Source organism: Littorina saxatilis, unplaced genomic scaffold (assembly GCF_037325665.1).
Source record: "Littorina saxatilis isolate snail1 unplaced genomic scaffold, US_GU_Lsax_2.0 scaffold_440, whole genome shotgun sequence".
NCBI lineage: Eukaryota > Metazoa > Mollusca > Gastropoda > Littorinimorpha > Littorinidae > Littorina > Littorina saxatilis.
The window spans coordinates 77,699-97,299 of record NW_027128358.1 but is presented as its reverse complement, the minus strand read 5'-3'; the positions used below and the strand labels follow the sequence as shown (position 1 = coordinate 97,299).

Sequence of the window (19,601 nt, the reverse complement as noted above, 5' to 3'; positions counted from 1 at the left end):
AAAGCGTAAACGACACAATAAGTGACAGTGCATTGAATATTCACCAAACAAAGGACAAGAGAAAACAAAAACGAGTTCGTCTACGTCAATACAATGAATGCATTATCTGTGGTTTCTTGTGAAGTGTATGTCTGTGTAGCCATCAAGTTTAGCTGTAACCAATTATGTGTGCTTGTTGTTCATGCACCTGTTGATTTTTGTGTTTCCCTATAGTATACAGCAATTGTGTCGTCTGTTTTATGCGTGCAAGTCTTAAAGGGACATAAGCAGAGATAAAATGGACAGTGTTTCCACCGAAAGAAGGGAATAGATCTAATCACATAGACAAAACAATCGACCCAGAAGTAATGAAGACTGCATACACCTTGACTTTTGCCTTAATATCGACATTTACACAGGATATGTTTTTTTTTTTAAACAACAGCAGAGAACAGTGGACGAGAGTGTCAAAATAATTCAGAATTAATAAGTAGAAGAAAGTATTGACCATTATATGAAGTAAAACAAACATATCAAAAGAAAAGTCTGAATCAAGTTGATCCAACAAAGACTATCAAGACACATAGTCGTAAGGGTAAGAAAGGGAGATGATGGGGATGATCTGACAATACACAGTAATACAACTTTGAGTAAACTAAAATGAGAAGCACACACACACACACACAGGCAGACACGCAAACACACACACACATACGCACACACACACACACACACACATACACACACACACACACACACACACACACACACATACGCAGGCACATGCACACACACACACACACACACACACACACACACACACACACACACACATACGCAGGCATATGCACACACACACACACACACACACAAACAAACACACACACACACACACACACACACACATAAAAGCAAACAACACACACACACACACACACATACAGACACTTACACACACGCACACACGCACACATATACTCATACACATACACACACATTATAATACAATTGTCTTCAGACTTTAATTATCTGAACCTAACGACAATCGCAATTTCTGTGATGTAGAGATACATATTATGCTGACATTATGCAATAGCGATTACATGAATTGTGTACATTATTACATTTTCTTTGCGTATAATACTGGACTTGTTGTGTGTCAGTCGTTACATAGGACACCGTGGTTACGTTTGCATTGGGTTTTAGTCCAGCAGTCTCAGCTATATGTGAGCTATAGCAATATATCCTTAGCCTCACAACGCATTTATGTGTACAAATCTGATTTTGAGCCATGTGACACTTTTATGAACACAAACTTAAGCCTATTACTTTGTCATGTGTTACGGATCACACACACACACACATACCACACACACACCCACACACACACACACACACACACACACACACACACCACACACACACACATACACACACACACACACACACACACACACACAAATACAGCTTTGTCCTGGCCTTATCAAATAAGTATGCTACAAGTTACTTTTAAAATGTCACCAAACAGAATCTTAAAACAGTCAACATTTTTCAAAGCTCTGTTTGCATTCTGAATTGTGCATGTGCATGTCTTATTTCCAGGATCACCTTTTGGCACAGTCTCATATATATTTGATGATTAGATAGTAGGTTTTTATTCATAGTTAATATTTCTGAGCGTGGAGAGCACAACCAACTGTGGTTTACGCTATATAAGCTGTCGTTCATATTAATAGCATTAATATATTGGCCTAGAAATATGAATACTTACAATACTCCGAAGTTTTACCAATTGTCGGGGTTGTGAGGAATAGGCACGATGCCCAGCACAGCAACCCCAAGCCTCCAATCATCACTGATGTCGTTTTTGAAACTATCTACAAAGACTCAGCTACACCGACACAGTTTGCTCAGACTGTGTGTCAGTTCTGTACATTCATGTTACAGATAATGATTCCCGTTGATAAAGTCACTCTCCTAATAGTCGTACTTCCACAAACCAATAGTATTGTTCCCCTCCACCCACACTACTATACATGTTTATATTCATATAATTTCCTGCTATGCACTGGCCCAAAACAATACGTCTAACATGTTACGTATTATCTGAAGTACACAGGACAATAATGTGACCAGTGCAAAACGCAAAATATACTAGTTAGTCGTTGAGGTTGACTTGATATTGAATGGTAGTATAATGCTAGCACATTTGCCTCGGACAATATGGCCCTCAGTAAACGTATTGTGTAGTTTGTATATTATTTGTTGATTTTAATTGCTTAATATCGTGAACGTCTCTCTGGAATGGCGAGTATTTGCTACAGATCACAACGAAAAGCTTGTTAAATGTAATACCGGCTATTTAGATATTGAAAGGGCTTTCAGCACCCATGCATCTTGCCTTTTTTATGGGCACCTGAGGTAAACGTAAACCCTGAGATTTAATTTTAAATAGCCATGCTGCACTTCTTCTGCAACGCACGTACATAGCAGTTGCACACATACAACAACAAGCAATACCCTTAACAAACTAGGCTCAACGCTAAGCAAGCTAATACCTACATTCGAATACACAACTGTCCAGTATTGTCAATACGAGTTTGTTGTGTGTGTATGTATCTGTGTGTGTGTATGTGTGTGTGTGTGTGTGTGTGTGTGTGTGTGTGTGTGTGTGTGTGTGTGTATGTATCTGTGTGTGTGTGTGTGTGTGTGTGTGTGTGTGTGTGTGTCTATATATATATGTTGATTGTTATTTTTAGAAACTCCTTGACGGTGAATTCTTCCAGATGAGGATCCCATTTTTGTAATAAATGCCTTTAGCGACGTAACATTCGGCTTTAACCAAAAGTTGAGGACGGATTTCATCGCCCGATTTGTCAATCAAGCTGCTTCAATTTTGATTCAAACAATCGTTGAACATGTCTGAACAATGAAATTGTATTTCATATTTGAAGCTTGGAAGCTTAATAAGTAAAGATTTGTTTTCCTTCTAATTCTGGACATTCTAACACGTTTTATCATAACTGATTTTTTGACAGCAGATGCTATCGTGAATTTCACAAATTATGAGTGCAAACATATGTTGATATGTCATGTTTACTCTGAATATGTGCTGAACATTAAAACAAAGATCAGTCCAATGTTTTCATGTTTTTTTGTTTTTTTTTGGCAGAGTAGATGTTTTATTCAGAATTATTGTAGCCGTTTGGCGGCATAGCTTGTCGATCGTTCACAAAATTAATCCAACACTCAACAAAAACTCCCATGTCCGCAGGAAGCAGCCAGGCCGCTACTGACGAAAGAATCGCGGAGCGTGTGAGATTGAATGCCTTTAATTCATCTTCAATCACTGCTTTGGCCAAATAGAAATGTGTTTTGGTTTAGGGTAACCCGACCGACCCTATCTTTTATATGAAGTCTTATATCGGGCGCGTATCTCCAGACTCAGGCTCAAGGCGCAGGGATCTATCTTTTCCCGCCAACCCTACAAAAAAAATTCATTTCTACAAGCAAAACAAAACAATGTTGGCACATTGTGCGAACCATACCGAGACTAAGGGAGGTAACCTCCCTTAAAATCGACGAAATTTATTTATTTTTTTTTTTTTTTTTAAAAAGCCGACCTACCTTTTTTGGTCACGTTACCCTAAACCAACATGTATTTTTGTTTGGCCTTACTTACATATTATAAACATCAGTAGAAACGAAAAATGAATGATGTAGTTTAAAATGTAGTTTTACAATTTGCTTTTACTCACATCTTTTCTTTATTTGGTGTTTTACGTCGTTTTCAACCACAAAGGTTATATAGCGACGGGGAAAGGGGGGAGATGGGATAGAGCCACTGGTCAATTGTTTCTTGTTCACAAAAGCACTAATACAAAAATTGCTCCAGGGGCTTGCAACGTAGTACAATATATTACTTTACTGGGAGAATGCAAGTTTCCAGTACAAAGGACTTAATATTTCTTACATACTGCTTGACTAAAATCTTTACAAAAATTGACTATATTCAATTCAAGAAACACTTAACAAGGGTAAAAAGAGAAACATAATCCGTTAGTCGCCTCTTACGACATGCTGGGGAGCATCGGGTAAATTCTTCCCCCTAACCCGCGGGGGGAGATCAGTCCAATGTTTTCATGCTGTGTGCAGATATATCCGACTCGTCTCGGTCTTCTAGTTTTGGCTAGCCAAGCCTCACTGGCGGCCGGCCCCCGGCTTTCAGTGTAGATCTTTTAGTTTTAGGTTGTGTCTTGTGAAATACACGTTTGACGTATAATGAATACCTTCCATGTACTCGGCAGGCTATGGCTGAGTCCAACAATGTCATGCTGATGGTTGCCCTGTCCTGGATAACCTCGACAACTGCACGGCCAATGACAATCAATGAAGGTGATATAATGTGTTTGTTTCACTGTTTGTTTCATATGAATTAAAACACAATTGAAAAGGTGCTAACTGTTTTGCATTGATTAAGAGAGTTGTTATTTTCGTATTAAAATATCGACTGTGATAACAACTTCTTAAAAAAGGAAAACACATGTTCTTGTCAATAATGAACTTTTTAAAGACGACACTTACACTGGCTGTCTGGTACACTTTTTTGATCACAGATTTGTTCACTATCCACGCGTGTGTGTGTGTGTGTGTGTGTGTGTGTGTGTGTGTGTGTGTGTGTGTGTGTGTGTGTGTGTGTGTGTGTGTATGTGTGTATGCGTGTGTGTGTGTGAGTGCATGTGTGTGTGTGTGCGTGCGTGCGTGATTGTGTGCGTGTGTGCGTTCGTTCGTGTGTGTGTGTGTGTGTGTGTGTGTGTGTGTGTGTGTGTGTGTGTGTGTGTGTGTGTGTGTGCGTGTGTGTGTGTGTGTTTTACAGCTAACCCACCTTGTGAAGCCCCATTGGTCTGGGAAGGTCAGACTGGAAAGCTCAAGTTCTTCTATAGGCCTGAAGCATTTTCTTCTGAGGCCTTTTTTGCAATTCTTAAACGAGCGGACAACCCAGGTAAACTCCACTTCAGGCTTGTTTGTGAAAACTGATCAAATATTGGTAGTTTGTTTTGTAATTATGTTGATGTTAAGTTTGTGTTGTAAACATGTGCACCAAGGCAGTTGGGTATTTGTTAAGTTAAATTTTGAAAAATATACTATTGATCTGACCATGTTGGTGTTTTTTTCTGTATAATTTGACCAATCTGAAACAATTCTATGTCTGGAATCCACAGTATCAAAATGTACTCAAAATGCACCACATGTATAGCAATTAATTAAATCAAATGAAACATATGAGCTGCTGCCAGGGCACTGTTTTTCTTCAGTGATGGAAACAAAAGGTAGTCCAGAGGCGTGGCCTGTCGGCAAGGCGCATAGTGCAAAGCCTTTGACATAAAGGCCTATAGTTAAAGAATTGCGTACGCAGACTAGGGAAGGCCACATATTTTGTGTGTGGTCCTCGACGCTCGGAAGAAACAGGTGGGCGAATCATCAGGTCTTGCTGAAAGTCCAGTTCTACACACCTTTTTCTTTCCTGTTGCTATACAGTTGGTAAACCTCTGGCAAAACACGGTCAGTCCATATTTTTCAAAAACACTATTTCTATGTCATCATAACAAACGCACCGGCGCTTATTTTTCCCTGAAATTCCAAGCTTTTGAGATTGATACTTCTTATCAAGTTAGTCAAAACAAAACAACAATTACAAAAACAATGGCAGAAAACAGCAACATAAACTAACTTTGACCTCTCATTTACTGTTTACCTCTGTAAGTGACAAACTCGAACTTCGAAGGCAGAACACATGGAGTAATGTATGTTTGCAAAACAATGCTAGAAAGAAAACCTAAAAACCAGCACCGACCTTCTTCCCAGATTATTAAACAAATGTCATCTTAGAGTTCATAGCATGTCACACAACTATGAATCATTATTTACAAACATAGATTGTTCTGAACTTATATATACTTCTCAAAGTCACCTCTTCCCAACAATTGTTGAGAAATCTTGGGCAATGCAGATCTGAATTTACTCGAACATGTTTGCAATGTTTGTATTCGTATACGATTAAGTCTCCCATTGCTACTGTTTGTATGAATTAACACACATATTTAATACTGTGTTAGATAAACGGGCAACGAATAATCGGAACGTTGCTTTAAAAGTGATTGTATTAAGATTATTGCAATTATGACAGTATGCTATATTTATAAATAAAGTGTCTGCCTTGACTTTAATTCCATTGATTCAGACCTCACTTTCGGAGCTATTTTTCCCTCGTAATAATATATTAATAGTTTTGAACCTGCCCTCTTTAAATATGAAACATATCATTGAAAAAACTCTCGCTGCTGGTTTGAATTGCTTTGTTTCAGGGAAGGACATACTAGTCTGCACCACAAGACTGGGAATTAAATGCAATGTCAGCAGTCCACAATACAATCTGCACAGTGTAACAAATCATAGCCTTACGGTGCTCATTCCACGCATTACAAAGGACTTTGAAGATACGTACATGCTGCTTACCTACACCAAAGGAACATTACAGCCTACGGACGCCTGCCGTTTAGTGGTTAAAGGTAACAGTGGAAGCACATGAATGATGTTTGTGCCCCCTTAGTATATCATGATATGATACGTTATTTGTATTTATGACCAATATATTACATTGTACACGGATCGAGACAGTCAGCGTTCCTAGCAGTCGAGGTGAAAAATGACTGTCGAGGTAATTATGTGTAAAAAAAAACAAAAACACACACACCCAATTATGTACCAAATCGATTATGGATACAATTCCTTTTAGTTTTTATGATTGAACGCACACAAACATGTGCATTATTTTGTAGTCTCGGCTGGCCGCCTAAATATGATTTGTTGTCAGCCTCTGACGTCACATGGCTCAAAGAAGGGACATCCTATGTTCAATAGATACATAGTGTTTTACCTTGTGTCTTGACTTGCGCATTGCGTGAACCAACAGCTCAGTTTATTGAACTTGTCTTCAAGTCAGTAGTTAAACAGATATAACGGTTACATTACTTGAAGTGAACATGTCCTCTGTGCTACCACAACCATTGGCACCTTAATGTGTCATTTTCACTTGAAAGAAGTTTCAAAAACTGCATTCACAACAGAACGGTTCCTCTTTCTCTGCAGATTCTGACACGTCTGCATGTTTTCAATCCCCTGCATGTACATAATTAAACTAAAAGTAATACTCTCATTATTCTGTCGTTCAATATTTGACGAGTCAATGATCGTGTATTTTAACATTACTTGATTTTTGTCATCAAAACACATTTCTTGTAAAGAAAGATTGGCGTGATCATACTCGTTATTTGAAAACCAAAGCTGGTTTAACAAAAGCGCCTAAGATAGGGAGGATTTTGCGACAATCTTTAAAAGTACCATGACAACAAATGTGTTTTTCAGCCATGGCCTAGTGGATTGCTTTGATCAGATCCTTATATGCCTACGCACGTGACGTACTTTGTGGAAAATTACCTTTCGTTGCAACTATAGTTTTAGATTTTATGCAATTTTCCGGAAAGAGTTTTAAAACCCGTGATAGAATTCTTGAATTCCATGCACACAATTCAAAAGTTCATATGCATATGGAAAAATACTTGATACCAGTACTGCCGACGTTTCTATTGAGTATGGCGACTGGTGTAAAAGTGCCAGTCATGTAAGAACGATTGCAGTTGTTGTGATAATTGTTGTGCTACAAAAAATAAGAAATGCTACTACATATATAGCATACCCAAGCAGGGCACTGCTGACCAATTATCTCCCTTGACTTGCTAGGGCATGACGAATTGACCCTTAGCACAAAAGCCAAGTACAAGCCACATGGAAGATATACAATATTACAAGACCCATGGCAAATGTACCATCAAGTAGCCCAGCAGGGCATTGTGGACCATGTGTAGCCCTTGCAAAATCGTCAATCATGAATTCAAAAAGCGAACGTCTTACCAGAAAACAGACAAAATAAAATCAAGTCCTATTATAGAGCGAAATAGTAACTTTGAAGAGATAGTCTCCCCTGCACTACTGTTGGGACTGGAGCCCCCAAACACAGCCTTTTCGCGCACATTAGACAAATTCAACCAACCAACACACAGCCGTTGGCGACAAAATAAATATGGTCCAGTAAGCAGCAAACAGGTATTAGACCAGCATAGCGCTGCCAGTCAAAATCCCATGCAAGGGCAACATCTTTGGTAACAACCAGAACAACAAAACAGCTGATATAAAACACACTCCTACTAATATGGACATCAACCAGCAAAAAGCTCAAGAGCAAAAAAGTTACACAAAACGTGCCTCCATTGATAAAATGGATAGTCTAGAGGGGTGGGTGGTGGAATAACGTGTCACCAATTCCAAAATCCTGACCTTTCACCTTGCTGGAATATTGTAAAGTGCTAGCTAAGCTCTGCGCGAGTCGCTAACCGACACATCGGTCAGTTCTAGCGCCACGCTCCGAGCCAATCAAAGAAGGGCGCATCAATCACTCAAACCTCTTATCGCCCCGCGCCCGTGGTGAGAAGTTATTTTGTGTGATTGCATGCAGCTAACATTAGAATTACAGCTGGTTTCTGTCTACCAGAGCCTCTACAGAACACCCACTCATACGCTCGTTTCATTCTTATAAGTAATTCCCACAAAGTAATTGTCCACACCAGTTGTTTGCAGTTAAGTCTACGCACATTGAAATGCTATTGAATTTACGTTTTGTATGATTTGAACTTTTATGAACAATCCTGAAATTGAAACTTGTCACGGCACCACACAGTTACATAATGCAAATCAGCACTGTTCCGCCAGCCAGGCGTTAATACCTCGAGGCCAGTCGTGATACCGTTGCTTTTTTTGTGGCCGATAAGCCCCGCGATACTCTGTAATCATCGGTTGGCATGAAGCGAGGCAGAATGCCACAAACCACAATTTGTTCAACTTTGTAAGCACCTTGAAGGGGGCCGGCGAATGCCAGCATCGTCAAGGCAAACTCCTCAGCATCAAAAGGTTCTGTAAATTTGAAATCATTTCCACCAAGTTGTAAAATCACAACGTCAGGTCTAATACGAAAACTCTTCTGCAAGTAGTCGATTCCAGCGCCATCTTTCCCCAACAATTGCTGGAGAAGCAAGCCTTGCCTGCACACAATTTTCACATACATTTAGCTATCAAGTTTAAAATCAAGCCGCATGCGAGGATCGCATCCCGAATCAATGCATTCCTGCAATCGTCTGCAAATGGAATGACCAAAAACCAATGCGTGTAACACCGTGAACACAGGTAAACAACAACAAACAAAAACTTTTGACCAAATCCAAAAACCTGACCTTTACAGCATGCTGGAATCTTGCGAAGTGACGCTATAGCTAAGCTCTGCGCGAGTCGCTGACCGACGCATCGGTCAGTTCCAGCGCCACGCCTCCGAGCGAATCAAAGAAAGGCGCATTCAATCACCCAAACCGCGTGGTGAGAAGTTCTTTTTTGAAATTACTGGACATATATAACTGGAAATGAAGTATTGTTGTATGCTCCAAAAGCATCGCTGATCATGTGCTGTGTATAAACTGTGCATATCCCAGAGTTATATTTTCAATAGGGTATTATTCCTTATGCAAACTGGTACATGAACTAGCAGGTGTCAAACGAATGTATGCTATGTGTCATGAAAATAAATCTAGGCGATGCGTTTAAGTGCAGATCGTTGTGGTGAGGTGGTTTATTGTAAAACCAGTTATGTGACCGAAAAAAGCCTTCCGTGTGTCGTTTACGACATGTGTTATAACACAAATCATCGAAAAAGGGGAGGCAATGCGTTGAGGAGTTACTAAAATGTACCGTTTGTACTGTCTCATTCCCCGCTTACACGGCTTAAAAAGGCGTTGCTTGGCTTCTGAGAGGAATGGCACCTACACCCTTATGCATGCTTGTACGGCATTGTTAGACAACATAGGGGAACGACACTAACTGTTTTACATACACATGTGATTGTTCTTTCTAATGACACGCAAAACTTGTTGCCTATGGAGAGTCTGTGTTGTAGGTTTCACTGTGTAAGGCACTACCTTATGTAAACATCAATCTGTTTGTTGAATATATTGATGGATGCTATCTTTACAAAGAGCTGCACTTAAGCATATCTGCATAGCTTTTTGTATGACCAGTAGTATACACGCTCAGCTCTAAATAGAAGTGTATGTTTAATAAAGTGTATGTACGTGTGTGTGTGTGTGTGTGTGTGTGTGTGTGTGTGTGTGTGTGTGTGTGTGTGTGCGTGTATGTGTGTGCGTGTGTGTATATATATATATATATATATATATATATATATATATATGTCTGTGTGTGTGTGTGTGTGACGCTGTGTGTGCGTGTGTTTGTGTGTGTGTGTGTGTATGTGTGTGTGTGTGTATGTGTGTGTGTGTGTGTTTGTGTGTGTGTGTACAGCCAATAAAGAAACTTGTGACAATCCAGCAGTTTTGGAAGGCCAGATCGGAAAACTTACATTCTTCCTCAGGCCCGATATCCTTGCCTTTGAAGACTTCTTTGCAACGTTGAGACGAGCTAATAACCCAGGTATGCTTCTGTCTGTGCTCATTTGTGAAACCTGAGTTAAGTTGGGGTGTTTGTTTTATGTCATATAACAACAGATTGTGACCACAACTGTTGATTAATGCGTACCCCTGATCTGTGTGGACTTATTGCTGGTGAGAGGACACATAGCAATACTGGATAATGCAAGATGGTTATTGTTGCCAAAAGTATTCCAATTGGACACAACTTAGCATTTAAAAATCAAAACACACAATTATTTACTCTCTCTTTTGATCAGTTTCTTATATTTCTTGTTGGGCTTCAAATGACTTTTCGATGGTATCATGTTATTGTTAAGTATCCTTGACTTATTACAGTGATTCGTTAAGCTGCTTCACTTGTCAATACCAAGCTCCTAGCATCGTACACTTTTCTGTATTCAATTGTTTTGTACAATGTCCATCGAAGCTAATTGGCTCTGATTAGGTTTAACGCATACATGAAAAGAGAACAACAACGCAGCACAAAAGGACATTTGTTCGCGGGAAAACAAGCTAGTCATCAACATAAAACAAAACAAGTGGCGCAAGGCAAAAATACAACATTAAGTCAAGCTCAGTCGAACTCACAGATGTAAACTGAACGCACTGCTATTTTGCAGCAAGACCGTATACTCGTAGCATCGTCTGTCCACCGCTCGTGGCAAAGGCAGTAAAATTGACAATCCATAATTTCGCGGTAGTGGTTGTGCTGAGCAGGATATATAGCATGCTTTTCTGTATCTCTATTTTTTTTTTAACTTTATTAGCGTGTTTGTAAACGAAACATATTATATCTATATGTTTTTGGAATCTGAAACTGACACGGAATAAGATGAAATTGTTTTAAATCAATTTCGGAAACTTAATTTTAATTATAATTTTTGTATTTGTAATTTGCAGAGCAAGGATTGAATCCGAATAGAACATATGTATATGTTTTTGGAATCAGGACACGATGAAGAATAAGATGAAATTGTTTTTGGATCGTTTTGTAAAAAACTAAATTTAATTACGATTTTCAAATGTGTAATGACCATAGTCATCAATTATTTGTAAGCTTACAAGCTGAAATGCAACACCAAAGTCCTGCCTTTATCGAAGATTGTTTGGCCAAAATTTCAATTAATTCAATTGAAAAATGAGGGTGTGACAGTGCCGCCTTAACTTTTACAAAAAGCGGGATATGAAGTCATCAAATACATTTATCTGCAAAAACACTTCTGGGGATATCACCCAGGAACTCTCATGTAACATTTTATTAGGATCCGCCCAGTAGTTTATTCTGAATCGCTCTACACACACACACAAACACACACACACACACACACACATATCATACACACATACACACACACACATACACGCACGCACACACACGCACACACACACACCCACACACACACAAACAAACACACACACACACACACACACACACACACCACGACCCTCGTCTCAATTCTATGTTAAAACAGTTAGTCAAAACGTGACTAAATATAATGAGCTTATTCGGTGCCCTTCCATTATACACAGACATATGCTGAAATATGTATACTTGGAAAACAATTCTTCTACACAGGTGGATCATTTATACAATATATCTTGAATATTTCAGGCAGAGATATATTGGTTTGTACTCGGAAATCACCATTAAACTGTCACATCTCCAGTCCGCACTTATACCAGTCAAATGGAATAGTTGATGACACACTGACACTGCTGATTCCAAACGTGAGCAGGACATTCGAAGACACGTATGTGTTAAAAGTTTACGCCAATGGCTCTTCTCAACCATTCGACGCCTGTTCTCTACATGTCAAAGGTATACCGTCTCTAGTGTTTTCTTGACTTTGGATTGCTTTGAATTTCATGGATATGACTATTCTTTAATGAGCGCGTTTTTTCTCCCCACCCATTTTTGCCTTTAGGTATGATAACATATGTGCTGTCAACATTATTAAACTGTCAAAACTATATTTATTTGATTGAGTTATTCATTTTTGCATCGGCGCATTTGTTGCTTTTGTTTTGTTCGAGCAAAATCGCGTCAATTAAATATGCTTACACTATTCATATAAATTCTTTGGTGGTCTGGAATAAACGCTGCCTTGCTGAAAGCAGACTTGATTAATATGAAATATGTTCCCGGACTATGCTTGCCGTAAAGCATGCTATTCTGTAACTAAGCCCATGCCCAACCCCACCCCCAGAAAGAAATAAAACACACACACAAAAACGAAAAAAAAATCAGACGTGCAATGCCTTTGGCACACTTCAAACTAGTACATGCACTGCATACCCCATGACAAGGACAAATCGGCCGTTTTTCTCTCTGAAACACACAGGCGCATTCACACACACACACACACACACACACACACACACACACACACACACACACACACACACACACACACACACACATATATATATATACACACATATATATATACACACACACACACACACACCTACACACACACACACGAGCCTCTGGCGAGTGAGTCCCTTTGATATTCCCGCTGGGTCTTGACTGAAATACAAGCCATATACAAAATCACGAGTGTTGTAAACGGTATATCCCATTAAGATCCAAAAGACAACGTGTGACGGAAACATCATGCTTTAGTTGTCTGTTCAGATGAGGCACTGAGGCCTAGCCTCTGCACATACCTTATTCTAACGGCACGCCTGTTGATCTATGTTAAGTCGGTGCATAATGGTGGCTTGGTTGTCCCCGTCAGCTGAAAGCCTCTTACACGGATTTGACTGAATACCTAGTGGTTACACACGCATCTCCTGAGATCTTGGACACCTTCATCGTCCACAGGGCCTACCGCGTCGCAGAAGAGCTAGAAATGCTCGCAAAATGCATTAAACAGCTTGTCCAGAGAACAATCGTAGTCGATGATGTACCGATAAGGGCGTGTGTACCGACAAAAGCACGCCTGTAACTTCACATGAGCATAGCCTGAACATATTAGCAGTGCTGGTCGGACGGACTGGGTTTGTAACGATTCGATGCTAGTTTGACTTCTGTTTGACAACGAGCAAACTCACTCACACACACACGGCTTGTCATGTTGATCACAAGAGAAAAATATACTGTTCAAAAAAAGAAACGCATAGTTGCTACTTGCCAAATGTGTTTTATTTTTCGAAAAAATTAACAGAAAATCCAATATTTAGATTATTTGTTTGAAATTTGGTATGGACACAGTTGAATGCACACACAGTTCATTTGCATCTTCAAATCAATCAGTCAATCAATACGATTGGGTGCCGAGGCTGTCAAGTCAGTAGGGGGTGTGACTGCCTTGAGCAGCAACAACTGCCCGGCACCTTCTGGGCATGGACTGGATCAGATGCCGGATATCTTGCTGTGGGATGGTGTCCCACTCCTCCTGAAGTGCCTGCAATAGATCGCGGTGATTTGCCGGCGCTTCTTCTCGCCTGCGCACACGTCTGTCCAATTCACCCCAGAGGTGTTCTATCGGGTTCATGTCTGGCGACATGGATGGCCAGGGAAGCACCTGGACATGGTGGTCGGTGAGGAACTGGGTGGTGAGTCGTGCTGTGTGCGGGCGAGCGTTGTCCTGCTAGAATATGGCATCCTGGTCAGCCAGAAGAGGAAGGGCGTGTGGGCGCAGAATTTCCTCCACGTATCGCTGGGCAGTTATGCGCCCTTGGACGTGCACCAGGGTGATCCTTCCAGCGGTATTGATCGCCCCCCACACCATGACGCCTCCACCACCATGAACGGGTGCCTCATCCACACAGTTGGGCGCGTAACGTTCGTTTACTCTCCGGTAGACCCTCCTCCGACCATCATGTCGCTGGAGCAGGAAGTAGGACTCGTCGCTGAACCACACGTGTCTCCAGTGATTCCGGACGGTCCAGCGAAGGTGCTGGTTGCCCCACTGCACTCGGTTCTGGCGATGGCGGCGGGTGAGGACAGCTCCTCTGTTAGGTCTGCGAGCTTTCAAACCAGCTTCATGCAGGCGGTTCCGCACGGTTTGGTCCGATAATCGGTGTGGCCCGGGGAGAGCCTGGACAGAAGATGAGGCCGACAGGAAACGATTCCGGAGGTGGCGGAGCCGTATTAAGCGGTCGTGAGCAGCAGTTGTCGCCCTTGGTCTTCCCGCTCGTGGCAAGTCAGCAACGGAGCCAGTGGCTTGAAACCTGACCCACAGTCTACTGATGGTGCTCTGGGACACGTGGAAGTGCACATCTCACACATCAGGTGGAAGTGCCTGGCGATTGCACTTTGACTTTGGCCTGCTTGTAAACGACCCAATGCAATTTGGCGGTCTTTGCTCAATCGGGCCATCTTTCGTCGCTGAATTGTCGTCTGATTTCTTTGTGGCGAACAATCCGCTTTTATGGGTTTTCTTACATACTGCTTGACTACAATCTTTACAAACATTGACTATATTCTATACAAGAACCACTTAACAAGGGTAAAAGGAGAAACAGAATCCGTTAGTCGTTTCATACGACATGCGGGGTGCAGAGAAATAAGGATGTGAAAAAGAAGACTTTTGGTAAGTGAAATAAAGGTGATGGATCCAGTCAGGTAGAAATAAGACAACAAGAAAAGAATTGGAAAACTGCAGGGAATAGTAGGGAGAGTTTTCTTGGAAGGAAATATTGGTGAAAGGACTGGTAAGGCAGAAATAAGACAAAAGAAGAGAAGAAACAGAACCGTTAGTCGCCTCTTACGACATGCTGGGTAGCATCGGGTAAATTCTTTCTAGTCCCAACCAATATGGGACTCCTCCTAACCCGCGGGGGGTCTATGACGCTGTGATGATAGTCTCAGCAAGTCGAGACTAAAACTCAGCTTTAGCACTGAAGGCCTCTCGCGCAAGTTCCCAAAAGCGTGGTAACCCTTTGCACATCCGGTCGACAGGTACGTGTCCATTTGGGAATGTCAAGGACGACAGAAAGTAGAGCCAGCTATGATGTAGTTCGTGCACCCTTATTTATTCACTATTGTATGTGTTATAAGAGTGCAATAGTTACATCATAGATGTAACAAGAGAACAATGGAAATCTGGGCCAACTGCTGGCGCGCCACTTCATGTCTTCGAGGAAGGACATGCTGACTCTAGCTGACCAGAAGTTTTGGAGGTCTCGCTCAGTCAGTCTTCATCGCGCTGTCTGGCCACTGATTGGACACTGGTGGTTCCCAATTATGTTCCTGGTAGTGTCAGTGGCTTTTTGGAATCGATCTCGAAGACCTCGTGGTAGAAACTGGCGATCTTGTCTTATTGAGGTAATGCGAATATTCCACCGCGTAGCATAACTGCAGTGCTTCCAATGTCAGCAAAACATTGCTGAAGGTGATAGACTGTTGACATGTGTTTAAATCACATGCCAGCGCTTTGGGATCATCCCCAGCTTTAAGTCGACCTGGCGTTTTGGTGGTGTCAATCTTGGCATCCTGGCTGTTTCAAAAGTGAGACTGGCAGCAAGCGTGCCATGGTCTCTTTTGGTTGCTAATGCATTAGTGAACACATCTCACACATCAGATTTCTCCTGCTCCACTTGCACGTGCTACGAGCGCGCATTATGTGTTTAACGTTAAACCTGCTTGTCCCGTGTGTTGAAAAAGTCGCAGCATCAAAATACTCACACTACAGCTAGGTCAAACATGCCTTCATGAAACTTGTTGTGGTTTGATAATCCTAACTCTATAATTGTTCGTGATTTTTTTAATCAAACATTGCAGAATGTGTTCGCGTTTCTTTTGTTGCTCGGTATATATATATATATATATATATACGTATAAATCCGCCTATTGGGCGACCATTGTAAAGAGGGGTTTTATGGCTACCAGTGCTATATCCGTTGTTTTTAAAGCAATATTAACTCAATTTTGTAATTACATTTGCTAAGTGACCTACACCCACCAGTCATGAATCAATTAAGATTAAGATATAGGTGTTTGAAATCGTCGCCTTTTTTAAATTAATGATGATGATATGTTTACACTTAGTTAAACAAATATTTGTATAAGTATCGTGGTTGTCTGAAGACCCTTTTTTGCAAAGGACGGCCTAAGTCTCAAAATCACTTATTCTATTTTGTGCTCAAACGGTAAATCCCAACTTCATGCGATTTACAAGCAAGATACGTTAGGCACTCTCTCCTCAATAGCGCACGGGGTCAATGTTGTCAGGCCAATGTAATTGGAGAAAAGACGCCAAAACTAAATCGAAAGTGTTGTAAAACGGTGGCTTTAGGGCGACATTTGGTCGACCTAAGTCGGATTAAGATTTATATATATATCATCAGAAGTTGTGAAAGAAACAATTGAAAGTCAGCAGAGACTTTCTTCCGAGATTTGATAAAATCTCTTAGCAGAGCAAAAGAGAGAAGAAAGTATCCCTTCACAGACAGCCTTTAGGGAGCATCAGACCCTCCTCGGGGGGGGGGGGGGGGGGGGGGACCGAGATTTACAAAGCAAAGTCCCTTTGTGGGGGACGTATCACAATGAAATCGAGTCCTGAGAAGGACCATTGTTTTAGTACCAGACACGTGTTTCGACACTATTGTGCCTCATCATATATTTACAGAATGCATTATTACTTTGCAGGACTCCCCACCAAGGCAAGCTCGGACATCCACAGTATAGTCGTCCCGGTGGTCGTAGTGCTTGTTGTTGCTGTTTTGATTACTGTTATCTTTGTCCTGAAGAGGAAAAACAAGTAAGCTACTTGTGTAATAAATAGTACAACACGAACATGAACAACAAGAACCAGAACAAGAACAACCACCACAACCACCACCACCACCACGACAACAACAACAACAACAAAAACAACAACAATAACAACAACAACAGCAGACAAGCAACCAACACACACACTTAAATCGATCCAATCTACCAATCAACCACTTAGTCAGTTAAACCGTCAGTCAGTCGTCCCTAACTTTGACCTAACAGTAAATATAATCTGATGTTGTGTTGAAGTTGATAATTCCCAATATCTTAAAACAGTTTGCTTCCGTTTAAAATTGACATTTTGTTTAGTTGTATGCAGTAATAGCACGCGAAACAGTCGTTTAAATCTACCATAATACAAATATTCTTAAACAGAGCAAACATAACTATTTTTGTTCATGCAATTTCAGGTTACCGTGTCTTTCTCTGCAGACGAGATCCACAACGGATGCACCGCAAGCTCTTGAAGAAAACAAAAGGTACAATTATGCCCCTATTGGATAAACCACGAAAAAATGACTGCAAGAAACAAACTTGCAACAGTCATATACAGAACCATTCATCATCCAGTTGTGTGTATTGCATTCTTTATTTGTCCACTTTAATGACCGATAAGTCACAGAACCTGTAAATGTTTTGGTTTGTTGAATTAATAACAAGCTGGGTAACAAACACAAAACAAGACAATATTTATGTGTGACAAATCCAAATGTTCAATGGTTTTGATCTTCAGACAAAAATTGGATTGTCCAAGACAAAGCTAGCCGGGCTGTTTGTTTAATCTGTATATAGAACCACCGCGGCTTTGAATGTGTGTTTCCGAAGAGAACGATTGTAAACGATCACTCTCAAAGGCTCAAACAAAGCTGATAATTACAGCGACGACTCATGGTCAGTTTGGAATCAGGCTATGTAATTGTAGCTTGCACATCAACAAGTCTTACGACATGTACATGGAAAAAGTCTTACTATAAGCTCGTAAATAAGTTAAAACCTACGTGCATTTCCTAACCTGAAGAAAAGCGAGGCAACATTCACGTTTCACATGATGGACAAGAAGTATGACGTGGCGCTTGATGTTCTCGATAATAGACGACATTGCAGTGTCTTACACTGTCGCAGTATGTCACACTTTTCTGGACGGTTCAGAGTACACTGAACATTGTCAAGTTTAAAGAGAGTAGAACCCACATGTTCCTGTTCTAATACGTGTATCTATGAAACACTGAAAACGACGTTAAACACCAAATAAAGAAAGAAAGACAGATCTATGAAACAAAATAACATGTCACGTTTTCATGAGTTATTTGGATTTATGATATCAACTTATAATGCTGTGTCGCTCAAAGAAATAACGGTTTTAGGCGTGACGAAAAAAAGAACAGGACCGGAGTACGATGATGAATACAAGACTTAGTTTACACCGGCCCCCGTAGCGCAGTGGTTAGCGCATCGAGCTGCGGGCCGGGAGGTCGTGGGTTCCCAACAGGGTCATGTGGGTTTTTCGGGCTACGGCCGGCTCCTACCCAGAGTGGAAGTGATATGGTTCCTATGGGAAGACTGGGATCACTCAGCCGAGTGTCATTCACTTAACGAATGCGACTTTGCGGGTGCTCAGGTTCTGTTTACCTGACGGCAGTTCTCGGGCCTGGTTGACGCCAGGATATATTATGACAGTTAGCGTAGAGTGCTGCCCTGTCACGTAGTCTCAAACCAAATTGGAAATCCAAAGCATCATCATTATAATCATCCTCATCTCATTAATTATCCAACATTATAAATTGTCCTTGCTCTTGTGGCCCTTCATGCCCGGAGCCCGGAGCTCATGGTGACCTTTGTCTCGGTGTTCATATTCGATCCTTCCCTGAATAGTAGTTTTGCTGTCAGTCGTCAACGTGTGACGTTCTGGGGGGTCGACGGAGGGACGTGGTGGCGATCTGCTCTCTGGAGGGGCCCACTCAGTCTGGCTCCGCTACTTAACAGTCCATGTCGTTAGTAGGGTGCATAGTAGGTAGTGGGCTGCGTCCGTTAGCTCGGGACAGACGAAGTCGAAGTGACTCAGCAGAAGTGCAGTGTCATCTTCCAAGGGTAGCCCACCGTAGCGACCCGACATCCCCCATAGTCCGTAAAATCGATAAGTCTGGCAGCGGAATGACATTCAGATGTGGATGGAGCAGTGAAAGCAGGGACGGGGCGGTGTGAGAGCACAACGGGACAAGGAATAGGTGCAAAGACGGAAAAGAAAAACAAAGAAAACAAAGAGACTTATTTTACAACCATTTGAATAATACATACATCCCCGGTGGCGA

At 41.2% G+C, this 19,601-nt stretch overlaps 1 protein-coding gene across 1 annotated transcript; it reads left to right on the top strand.

Moving 5' to 3' along the window:
* The first annotated feature begins 4,181 nt into the window (after positions 1-4,181).
* LOC138956717 (uncharacterized) lies at positions 4,182-17,796 on the top strand. Its single transcript, XM_070328003.1, has 7 exons — positions 4,182-4,374; positions 4,856-4,981; positions 6,345-6,548; positions 10,438-10,566; positions 12,178-12,384; positions 17,164-17,275; positions 17,703-17,796. The coding sequence occupies exons 1-7, from the start codon at positions 4,290-4,292 to the stop codon at positions 17,794-17,796; spliced, it is 957 nt and encodes a 318-aa protein (XP_070184104.1). The 5' UTR covers positions 4,182-4,289.
* The last annotated feature ends 1,805 nt before the right edge of the window (positions 17,797-19,601 follow it).

Excerpts from the sequence above, each read along its gene's own strand:
- LOC138956717 (XM_070328003.1), top strand. The coding sequence starts at position 4,290 with ATGGCTGAGTCCAACAATGTCATGCTGATGGTTGCCCTGTCCTGGATA. Across the intron at positions 4,375-4,855 it reads GCCAATGACAATCAATGAAG|CTAACCCACCTTGTGAAGCC; the intron begins GTGATATAATGT and ends TGTGTTTTACAG. Across the intron at positions 12,385-17,163 it reads CTGTTCTCTACATGTCAAAG|GACTCCCCACCAAGGCAAGC; the intron begins GTATACCGTCTC and ends ATTACTTTGCAG.